Source organism: Pteropus medius, unplaced genomic scaffold, assembly GCF_902729225.1.
Source record: "Pteropus medius unplaced genomic scaffold, Ma_sr-lr_union100, whole genome shotgun sequence".
In the NCBI taxonomy this organism is placed as follows: domain Eukaryota; kingdom Metazoa; phylum Chordata; class Mammalia; order Chiroptera; family Pteropodidae; genus Pteropus; species Pteropus medius.
In genome coordinates, this window is record NW_024356335.1 from 853,065 (window position 1) to 865,530 (window position 12,466).

The window sequence follows — 12,466 nt, forward strand, 5'->3', positions numbered from 1 at the left end:
GAAGGCATTTGAATTATAAAAACAAAACAACATGAGCAAAAATACAGAGGTGGGAAAGAGCAACCCATGCTGGGAAATGGTGAGGTGTTCTACAGTCTGGCTGTAAAGGGAAATGGTAGGAAACCAGGCCGCAGGTTGGGTCAAGGTTGGGTCAAGGTCAGGCTATGATGGGCCTTAAATCCAAGTGAAGAAATCTGGGGTAGATCTCCAAGGCACCAGGGAACCATCAAGAATTTTGACTAAAGAGAAATGGTTGATGACATGATTTGATTTAGGTTTTAGAAAGGTATCTCTGGCCATCTTATGAAGGATAGTTATTAAAAGGTCATTGAGTTGTAGGCCATTAGGAAGAGCCCACAGGAGAAGCTGAGAGTGTGAATGCAGAGGGAAACAGTAGAACAGGACAGGCTATGGAACGATTTCAGAGGGATAATGAAATGAACAGGACTCAATGACTGCAGACCTGTAGGTACGTCCCAGCGAGCAACGGAGACCGATTACGTGAGGCTGAAGTTAAGACTCAGTCTACAGGTCTCAGAGACAGCCGCAGACTACGTAGTTATTATCACTGGGTAACTCACCAGAAACACCACCATTCAGTAGTGTTTACAGATGTCTAAAATTTAGTGGGGCTTTTATGGAGCCAGAACGAAACCAGGAGAACACTTCTAATAAGAAAGTGTAAGTAAGGACTGCGTGATTACCATTTCCTGGAGTCAGATTCAAGTCAGTAGTAGCGCGACATAGCTGTATAGCTTAGCTTGGTGTACTTTCAGAAAGAATAGCTCACAAAGAATCTGTCTTTTTAATGAGTTCCATTCATACAACTGTAACAGCTAGGGAGTAACCAAATTAGGAAGAAATCTTCAACTTAAAAGAAGAGAGCCTTAAATCAGAAAATGTATCAATTTTTCAATTGAGTTTGGCTAAAAGTTTAAGGCTTTGAAATAGTTTGATTAAGAAGCTAGTCCAACCTCATCTCATTCTTAAATTCACCCTTTTCTGGAAATGGAGGTGGGGGGCTAAAGGTATAGATATGACAACTAGCACCTCTTATATATACATTGGGTTTTGTTGTTGTTGTTGTTTTCAGTTTGATTGTTTGTTTTAGCAGTTTAAAAAGTAGCAACCTGACATTTGTGCAAGTTAATAAATTTGACCTGTAACAGCAAGCGGGAAATAAGAAGCAACATAAAATAGATTATTTTTTAGGATTATTTTTTTACCCATCCATGAGCCTATAATTTGAAAAACATTTAAACATGCCAATCATCGGGAACAGGACACTTTTAAACATATACAAAGAAGCAGATGTTTAATCTGAGATGCATTTATACATCTGTAATCTATCAATGAATCTTTTCGAAATCTGTAATGTGGTCCATCAAAATAGCTACATTTGGTAACAATCATGGAGAATGACTCACTACTGAAGAAAGCTGATTCAGCAGGGTGCTATGTTGCTATTATGCTAAACAATCACCTCCCAGGTTTCAGGGTCTGAAGAGATTGAGAGTTTGTATTTGTGGATGAGAAAATTATGTTTCCACCTATAATTCCAGACTGCCAAGTTAGTAAGAAATATGGAAACTGACCTTTTTGAGCAACAGGTCAAAAAATCCGTGCATCAACAGTGACTCTAAGAATAGCACATATCTAGAACAAACCCAAAAGATAATCTTTAAGGGCAGCTCCGAGACTTCCACTTGGGTTTCTCAGAACCGTTCTTGTTAACTTTACTAACTTCTATGGCTTCATAACACGAAGAACAGGAAACTGCACAAACGTGATTCACATGGTGGCATCACTACCCAAAGGTCCTAGTTTTCAGAGACATCCCCAATTTCAGGCCATGCCACTGTTCCACAAATCATCAAAACACCATGGACATGCACTGCCCTTGTAGCCTACTAGACACAAGATCCTTCTGGGAAAGATGGACTCTACTTCTTCTCTCCTCCTCTTTACCTGGTATAGTGTCTGCCTCACATTCTCCAAACACTACACTTATCAATCTCTCAATCAGTTAATGCACGAAATCAAATCTACTCTCTCAGACAGTTTCTGCCACCAAAAACAGACATGAGAGGGGAAATATCAGCAGATGCAGCCACTTAAAAGTTAGTCTTGTTAAGGCCAGATTGTGGAGCCATTTTAAAGTGTGATCCATTTGACCCTTATATAAGTAAATCCTTTGGATGAGATTCAAATGAACTGACAAATTCTGTTCCTTGGTATATGGTGTCATAAAAAGTTTCCAGGACTAAACTTGACCTCACCATTAAAGTGGATCAAATCTGAACAGACTATATGAGTAGGCTGGAAGCATGACAGCATCCACTTTGGAGAAGAATGGAGGAACAAAAGAAAGCTCAAAAGTTTCCAAGAGAAATGGGATACACCCAAGGCTGCTTCCATTCTTTGTGAGCTTGATGAACGCAAGGCCAGTGGACCACAAACTCCAACTCTCAATTCCAACTTAAAGACTCTACGGCTTAGACAAGTCACTATAAAATGACTGGCAGCATCTCTGTGGAATCAATGTCACATTTTATACAGACTAGGTACTCTGCTGCTTATGTTTCTCTGCCTAATAATAATGGGAAAAATCAAATTTTATTTTACATTTTGTATAAATATTATACATGCACATCAATGTTGGTACAAGGAGACTTTCTTTCATAGTAACAAAAAAATTAGTTGCTGTGGATTATATCTGTAATTTTCTTATTAGATAGGATTCTTTCAATGAATCGGGGCGTGAACAAGTTTTGAATAGAAATGTTTAGTCTCTGGCTCATCAAGATTTGGAAGAAAATAACATGGAAGTTTTCATACATAGGAGCTCCCCCCAAAAGTGAGGCAATCACCAACAAACAAGAAGCAAGTCTTCAGTAAATATCATCTCTGTTGTCTTTCTAATCAGAATCTTCCAATCCATTCACACAGGATATACTGTGAGTATCTGTGAGCTTAAGAAATGTTTTCTTTGAAGCATACCTGAAGCATGAACAGATGAAAACTCCATATTTAAGCAATTACATGCAACTCAGAAATGCCAATTTCCATCACAATTAGCCTAAGTTATGCAACATATTTTTGTTCCTTTTTAGTATATAGGTGATGTATGTTTTTATAATTTGCTTAACTGCCTATAGTGAAATTTTAAAATCACATAGACCATATAAAACCATAAAAGAAAGGGTACCTTTTTATTTTTCCCAATGTACCATGTTTCTACCTTGCTTATAGAGCCTGTACAAGAAACACTGTTCATTTCTATATAAAGATTTCCATTAAATTTTTATAGTTTCTATAAATGCATAAAGATTGTTGGTTTCATTATAACCTCTGTTTCAGTGCCAGTGGAAAGAAAAATTACCTGCAACTCTAAACAGCCATCTACATATATGGGGGGCGGGGAGGGTAAGTGTGCTCAGACCTCCGTTTAAAGCGCTCTAAGACACTCGCTGTATTTCACCAAAACATAGATGAGTACACTGGAGAAGCAACTTCCAGCACACTAAACTCTACTCGCCACTGTTAGAACAAACAGGCTATAAAAAGTGCAACTGTGGGAACAAATGATTAATTCTACATGTTTTAGTATAACAAGTAATCGTATTATAACTAATACGTTTTAAAACGGTATGTGTGATGCCTGATATATTTGACACATTACAAGGCTATTTACGGAAGTCTTCTCTCAGATAGGTTACTATAGCTTTATCCCAAATTATCCCATGCTACACAGTATAATTACTAAAGACTCGTTTTTTTGATCTGAAAAATCATATAATGTTTTGAAGCCAAAGATGGGATTTTGATGGGAGTGGTGACCAAAGTTTGCTAACATGTTAATTTAGCTATCCTTTTCTCCCTTAATTCAATTAGTATTCATTAAAACTGCACTAATCACAATGAGTAAAGTTTTACCAATTATTTCCATAATTATGAATGAATACAGTAAGCATAACAGAATAATTATAAATCCACTTAATTAACTAAAAGCCTATTTCCGGGCAGGGAAAGATATTCGTGTTTTGTTTTCTTTTTAATGCTAGATTGACATGTTGATATCTTTGAGAAACCATTTCTAGAAATGAAAGAATTACATTATTATTGTGACTCTGCTTGAGAAAAAAATTTTCTATTGGACAGGCTGTATTAAGAGCCACATTATCTAAGGTTATAATAAGAGATTGAAAAGAATCTGGTTTAAACTACCAAAATCCAAATAACTCAAAAACTGCATCTGTACTTTAGTAATCTTAACCCTAAAAAAAAAAAAAAAAATTAGATTTCATAGTATTAAGCTTATGAGAGATAAGAATTTTTTAATTTCATAAGGAAAGTTTTTTTTAAATGCAGGATCCTTTTCAAGTCAGGATTCTATCAATGTTGGCGTTTTAGTATTTAAACTCGTTGAGCATTAAACAAAAGCAGATGAATAAATAATGTGAACTCTGAAAAGACCTTGCTTTCTGTCTTTCCTGTTGTTTTCCTTTTTTAAAAAATAAAAGCACTGTGTGTCTTTCTGAAATTAACAAAGCCCGTACTTTCAGGTTTAAAGACGGCCGGCTTACCAGATTTTAAATGAAATATTGAGTGCTACAGTGATTTAATGGTTTTAAACCATAGATGTCACTGCGGTCTGAGGGTGTCTCAGACAACTTAAGGAAGAAAAAAAATGGGGCCCAGAGAAATCACTTTGTCAGTAATTACAATCAAGAGCCCTAAAATGTGGCACAGACTGCTCATTACTTCTTCCTTCTGTATCAAGACCCTTATTTACATTTCAGATTACATTTTTTATGAAACAGTAAGATCTATCAGAGCCGAGAGGACTGAAATAATGAGGGGAAAACATTTTAATAAAACGTGTTGGGTCTGCATTACTTCCGTGTCAGAAAGAAAGGCTACTTCTGTAGTGATGGATCATTTATTCTGCTTTAAAACGAGAAGCAAAAAGATGAAACTGATGAACTTTTACTGCCCATTTGTCTTTAGCAGACAATTAAGACAGAGAAGATCAAAATGGATTATCATACCACGCAGACAACTGGCCCAACAGTAATACATCTCCGGGACCACAGATTTGTAACTCTCTTTTATCCCTCCCCTTTCTTCTTACTTCTTTTTCCACTCTAAAGGCAGTGCTAGCTTTGTGGCTCAAGGAGAGCCAAAAGGCTGGTCATCATTATTCAGTCACAGATGTCAATCTAACCTCCCTTTTTTCTCAGTTTCTAAAGCAGTGAGCCACAATAATTTGTGACAGATTCTTTTACTGTAAGGTACAAAGAACACACAGAATAAAACATCTAGCAGCAGCAAGCGTCTCTGATCAAGTGTGCTGGTACATGGGAAACACACAAATGTAAAAACAAGCACTGGTAGTTAAGGCGAATGAAAAGAAAAACGGGGGGGAATTTGTGCGTGTGCATGTGTAGTAATACGTGCTATAGTTTGTTTGAATTATCTCAACTATTCCTTATGGATCACATCATAAATGTTTTAATACGAGAAATGTCTAGATTAAGTGCATATTCAGCATTTAAGGTTTGTATGTAATAAAAATATTTCTAAGAATTCCTTTATAATAGCACACCAAGGAGAAAGAATTTGGTTTAATCCAACAAACGCTAAGAAGAGAAAACATGTTAGATCAGAACCCGAATGATAAAAGGGTAAATAAGAAACATGCAGGCCTCATTTCCTTTACCAGTAAATCAACTCTCAAATAAATTTCTGGGAATTTGGAGGTAACTTCATCAAAAATAAAGCAGATCTGTCATTCATCTTTCATTCTTGAGTTACATGCAGAAAAGAAAACCATGTGTTGAGTCAAGTTGGAGGAGATGCTAAATAAGGCAGCGATGTGCACACACCCTCATAAGGCTACAGCTAGCCATGCGCATCGTCCTCCAAATTTCAAAACTATGTCACTGATCGAAACAAAGAAAACAAACTATCTAACCAGTGAGCATGTTAAAACAGCTGAAAGCTATCATTATTTTTTTAGGCTCTTATAATTTTTAATAATTCCAATGTCAATATATGAAACACTTGTAAGATCATCCATTAACCAAAGTAAAGAGAACAAAGTTGATAACAATATCTAATCTGTAAACTGGGCTCTATGTGCAATGACAGAATTAATAGTAGTCTATATTTTTCTCTGTGTACACAAATACACTATATATACACATAAGTATGTATAGTACCTGTATACACATATACTCTTCTCAAACACACAAACATATATATATATACGTGTATATATATATATATATATATATATATATATATATATAGTATATATATATATATATATACACTATATATATATATATATATATATATATATATATATATATATATACACTCAGAAATGAACATGGAAAAATAAACTTCAAATTGTCATAGTGGTTATCTCTGAGTAGTAAAATTACAGATGGCCTGTATTTTCTTCTTTTTCATCCTTTTATTTTTGATTTATCTATATTTCTAAAAAAATTTATCATGAACATATTATTCATGTGATTTTTAAAAGTTATACCAAAAAAAAACCATGTTGCTCACAAATTTTCAGATATAGTAAGAAATGATGTTTAAAAGAATAGATCCAGATGTTAACCATGTCATTTTAAGTTTTCACCTACAAAACTTTCTTTCACTGGGTAATTCGGATCATGAGACCACGAAGGATATTTACCTAGACACAAAATTTTAGAATAATGATTTTTTAAGAACTATGCCTCAAATCTATTCAAAATAATACTTTAAGATTTTTCTACCCTTTCAGAGATTTTTTTAAGGGAAAAAAATCAAAAATCATTAATAAAAAGGTTTTATAATCTTTGGATTGTGTAGTTTAAATCCAATGGGCTCGATCTCATGGCAATTGAAGGCAAGATAAATTTAACTCTCCAGCTGGAAGATGAAGAAAGGGGTAGAGTGAGAAAATTAATATTTTTTTAAATCTCATTTAAAAGTCTTGAGATCACACACAAAGTACACTATACCAGTTCTCTTGGGTTCTTGTACAATAAAATCTCATTACAAAGCATCTCATACTGATTATTCAGTTGTATTCCTGGTCACAATATGGCCCCTGAACTCACAGAGATGTATCAGATACCTTGCCCTCTACACAACAGGCCACACTGCAAAGGTGTTACTACTATTGTACTGGATATTTCTATTCCATTCTACCGATCCTCATTCAAGGACTTTTTTTAACAAAAAAAATTAAATGGATGTACTTCAGAAACATGTTTTATTGTGTATAATATTCCACATGTGAAATAACTTCATAAAGTTGTTTTTATTCAGTGTTATCAAGAATGATTTTATTTCCAAACTGCTTTATAAAAGCATACCAAATTGCATATCTGAACTGAAAATGTAAGGTGTCCCCAAAAGCTGCAAAACATGTCGAATGTTTCTTAACATAGAATCTGGAATCCAGAATGTATAACCTGGATCTAATTATCAAGAGTAGAGCAGCACCAGAACGTCAGCAGTAGTTCCTGATTAAAATAGTTCCTTCCACTCCATTCCATGCTTGCAGAACATGGGAAATTCAAGATGGCAGCACCAACTGGCTGATCTTCACTTTCCCTACCATCATGACAACTACCCACACCCTAACGACTCCTCCTGCATGTGTATCTTCTCCTTCGAGGACTACCATAACACGAAGTTTCATGATCTATTTCCAACTTCCCTCCTCCTTGCTTTGCGCTACACTAGTTCTTGACGCTTAGATTTTTTTTTAAAAAAGGTTCGCAGGCAATCCAAAAAGAATTTCCTAATGAACTGCAGACTGTAGCATAGCTCAAAGTAAAAACTAAAATTTGTGAATAGGTTTTCCCCCTTACTTTCTGTGCATTTTTCACTGAAGGTGACACTCCAAATGTAGCACCAATATTTTCAGTCCTACTATAATATGTTTTACTTTTTGTCTTGGGTTCCTAATTACTGTTTCTCTTCCCTTCTAAAAATTCATTTATCTCTTTCAGTAAAAAGAACAGTAATAATATGTTGAACAACTCCGAAATAAATTTTGTCATGTAAAAAATTAATTACGCATTCCGAACCTGGTCACCGTAGTCCTCCGGGAATTGCCTCTGCACCTCAGGATCTGTAAATAATTGACAGATAATATTAATTGGCTTTGGATTAGTGAGCAAGCAGAGGATCACACATTAATATTTGATCAGAAGATGATAGCAGCCCTGGCAGGGGATCCGAGGGGGGCAGCTGAGGCCGCTATGCTGATGAGAACAAGGAAGGACTCGGCAAGGCACTCCCCCTGCCCTCCTCCAGAAATAGAAAAAAGACAAATCTTAAAGACCTGATGCCACTGTTAACTTTAGAACATTACCTAATGCAAAAACCTTGCCAGCTGCTAACTGCCCTCAACATATTTTTCCGGAGAAAATGAGTCTTAAACCTGCTCGACTTTTCTTCCCTCTTCAGAAGCCTCTTTCTCATAGCTACAGATGTAGGCTTGATAAACCTCCTTAAACACCAGTTTCGGACGGTGGCCAGAGGGACTGCTGGTGAGGGAGAGAGAATTCTTTCAAGGAACAAGTGCAAAATTCCTTGCTTTTAAGAATAAAATATATCCTTCCCAAAATATTAATGAGCTTTTGAAAATATAGATAAAACTAGGTAAAGTCTTCTTCAAAACAGAACCAAACAATATACTTTTAGCTTGCAAGTAAAGACAAAATATCATGTTAGAGATGTTCTAACATAATTAGACTTGCTCAGAAACTATAAAGATACAGAGGTGAAAATACCTTTCATGACCATCTGTTTAACATGGAATTACTAAAGGGGTCGCTTGATTCTGCCATCATAATTGCAAAATAATCTAATGCCATTGTCTGAAAGTCAATATAGAAGTGTACTAATTAAAAGCTATTAGCACTCCATTTGCTATCGATTAGGAAAACATTCAATCTTTTCTAATAAAAAATTTGGTTCCTCAGAGACACATTAAGGAAAGTGATCAGAATAATATCTATTTGGGAAATTATGTATCAGTGCAAAAAGCTTATGGAAAAGCACAATATTTGCAGATCACAAGATATACTACTCATATATCTACTCATTTTCACATCTATCTTTTAAAACACCAATTTACTTCTCTGTGAAAGTGAATCCATGTAAAAGTTAAAACCCTTCAAATCACAAAACAAAAATGCAGTTAATTCTTCGGTAGGGAAGAATCAAAAAGGGAGAAAATTAAGGGCCTATTCATGTACTACATTTAAATCCTAAAAATACTAGTTCTCAAGTCATTAAAGTCAATGGATGTTATTTTTCAAAACCCAAGACTAATAACACATGCAGAATATTCAAAAGGTCATATCAAAAGCCAAGTTTCCCAAAATGGATGGTGCAAAAATGTTGAAAGGATCTGTAGACCATTTTGGCTCTTGAGGTGTCTTCGGGTTGATTTAAAAACTGGGGATCAGTTTCTTTTTTTACCTTCATCTTCAAATACTAGAAGAGACAAAAGGCATGTCCAGACCATGCCTAGCAGAATTCCGGTGTGATCCGGGACGCAGCTCTGTGCGGGGCTGCCCTGGTAGGCCAACAAACGCCCCCCGCGGCTTCTCTCTGGCCCGAAGGGCTGAATCGCACAAGGACTTGGTTGGTCCTTGAGACAGAAGGCCAGAGGGTGCACTAGGTAGGTCTACAGGGAAGAATTAGGCAGCAGGATGCAAAGAAAAGGACAACCTAGATGGCCAACGAACTTCTAAAACTGGGGAAGGGCGGGAGGGAGGAGCCTAAAAAAGACAGCAGTGCCTACAATTCCTAAAACACACATAAATGATTTGGCCTAGAAAAAAAGGAACAGTATTTTAGGACTTAAAATTTGGTCCTAAGACCCACCCCCACCCACTCCCCCCAAAAAAGCACATTTCTAAGTCACAGAGGTACATAGTAAAATAGGCTGGGAAAGCCACAAAATAATCTAAGGCTCATTCTTCTTCTTCCAGTTGTCTGTCACATGGTTAACACTTACTCTTCAACCAGAAAACTTAAGACAGAAATGATGCACATCGAAATCTTTAATATCATGTCTTCTATCTAGCAGTAGTTTATGCTTCTCGGGTACCACAAAATACCAATGGAAATAAAGATGGAATAAAACCAAAGATTTTATTTTTTATCACCATTCTGTGAGGGGATGAACATCAGAAACCAAAATTTGTGGTATAGTCTTCAATTTAAAAAAATAAGTTTCTTGAGATAGGTGGGAGGTTTTTAAATCTCTTTAACCAATTATGTTAATAAGAAATTAAGTTAATAATTAACTTGTCACTTTAAAACGTATTTTATTCACATATACAACTAGCAGAATTGAAGAAAACATAGATAAAAAGAAAAATCAACCTATTTTAATCTAATGAAGGTGAATATGACCAGGGAATGCCAAGATGGGGGTCATTCAAGCCATATTAGTCTAATCACCGCCTCAGTGGTAGATGACATCATCAACATCAACTATGTTCTTTCGAATCTCCGAAAAACTAACCCAAGAGTAAAATCCCAGATTTTAACAGAATCATGTTCCAAGAAAATACGTGAATTATTATTTACTATGATTCAAGCATCAAACTTGTGATTTCCTTTCTTTAAAGCCCTGAGGTTTACAAAAGCAAACTTATGGGTCCTTAACACTCTTCTAAAGCAATATTCTAAAAACGGGGTGGGAGGAAGCAATGCTTTTTAAAGCCAAAGTGCAACCTATAAAGTTCCATTCAATTAGCTCAGAGATCCAGTCTGATAGTTAATAAAAACTATGAAAGCCATTTTGTAAAAATTAACACAAAAACTGAAAATAATTTGTTTGAATTTTCTTAAAATGTCCGTTGTACACAGTAGGTCGAAATCCTTTTTCACATGGAGTTGATCGTTATGCCATAATGTCACCAAAATATCGACACTGGAAACATCTGAGTTAAAAAGGTCTAAATACAATCTGCTTTTCTCAAGCAACACAACACCCGCCTCACTAACAGCTTCAGCATGGCACATGTACAAAACCGAGCACCCTGCAGTTAAGCAAACCGCCTTTAAATTTTCTGTCTGGCAGCCATCCACTTGCGTGTCTGTATGTTTTTACAAGTACTCTATGTATTTCATTGCATCAGCTGCATTTCTTTGAGTTTTAAATGGTCTGGGAACATTTTATGAAATGTTCTATATCTTTATATGGAAAATAACATACACTGGAAAACTGTGCATCGGTCTAATATTTATATATCTATTTCTTTATCCACCATCCAATGCTATAATTGCTAATGTTCCAAAACACCTTCTCACATTCATACCCTCACCGCCAAATGCAGTGTCACCAAACAGCTAACTTTAAACACAAAAATCTGCAGATGAGAGAACTACCATGGAAAAAAGTAACAATTTGCTTAGGCAATTGGCAGTAAGAATAGCGTTATCGGCATATGTCAAGCTTTTTCTCTAAGAATCTCCCTCCGACAGGAAATTAAGTACATAATACAGTGGTACACAGCATACTCTTCCATCCTTAGCCTTCTCTCTCAGCAACTTTCTCCAGATTTAAGTAATACATTATTACAAAATGAAAAATCATCATCTCCTAGGAAAAGACTTTCAACAACAACAACAAAAAACCTGTATTTAAAATATCTTGCCAAAAAGATGGTATGGTAGAGTTCATACTTAGCCACATAAGCCTATAAGAGGCAGTCAGCTCTGCCTCTTATATCAGTGTGATAGCCACTACCTTCTCCCAGCACCATGGCCCCACAAGAGGCTGTCTCCACACAGGACACATACACCACTTCCACTGGAGGCCACAAGAAGCATTTCCATATAAAACAGACCTTCCACAGCACAGACGTCCAACAGCACCATCTCATTCAGGCAGAGAATATGACCGTGCTTAAAAGGCTACGTCTTCACAGCAAAAAAGTGAGATCTCAGAACAAGTATGTCTTACTTCTTTTTAAAAAAAAAAAAGGCTAATTTTCTTCAATCTCAATAGTCCATGTTTTCTAGTCTTCTACTATAACATACTTTTAAATCTTTAAGATACACCAGATTGCCACAGGATGTTTAATTAATAGAATAAGAGTTTGGGCAAGACTTACTAGAAAGGTGCTATAAATTATTTTACACAGGCTCCAAAACCTTGAGTTCTGCCTTAGGCTGAAAGTTCCTAGAAAACGTGGTAGACAGATCTTTTACAACAGAAATGCAAAATAATTCATAAAAGTACTGTGGTTATGTATGAGGGCTCATTTGTAGATCGGTAACTAGTATACACACGCGCGCGCACACACACACACACACACATGCGCGCACACACACTCTTACCAAATGATTTTCCTGTTTTTCTCTGTCACACCAATGACTCCATTTGAAGAGTCAAGGCATGACATTTTAACTTATCAAAAAATAC

General features: G+C 35.9%; 1 protein-coding gene across 23 annotated transcripts in view; it reads right to left on the reverse strand.

Annotated features, from left to right (window-relative positions):
• DENND1A (DENN domain containing 1A) overlaps positions 1–12,466 on the reverse strand; it is a 459,444-nt gene that overhangs the window by 341,615 nt on the left and 105,363 nt on the right. For 19 of the 23 annotated variants that reach the window (XM_039861385.1, XM_039861390.1, XM_039861381.1 and 16 more), the window contains exon 3: positions 8,103–8,146. The exons of 2 other annotated variants lie outside the window; for them this stretch is intronic. In XM_039861385.1, the coding sequence (XP_039717319.1) occupies positions 8,103–8,146 (44 nt within the window). Of the gene's footprint in view, positions 1–8,102; positions 8,153–12,466 lie in introns of those variants that run through there. 2 more of the 23 variants (XM_039861396.1, XM_039861399.1) reach the window with 2 other exon arrangements.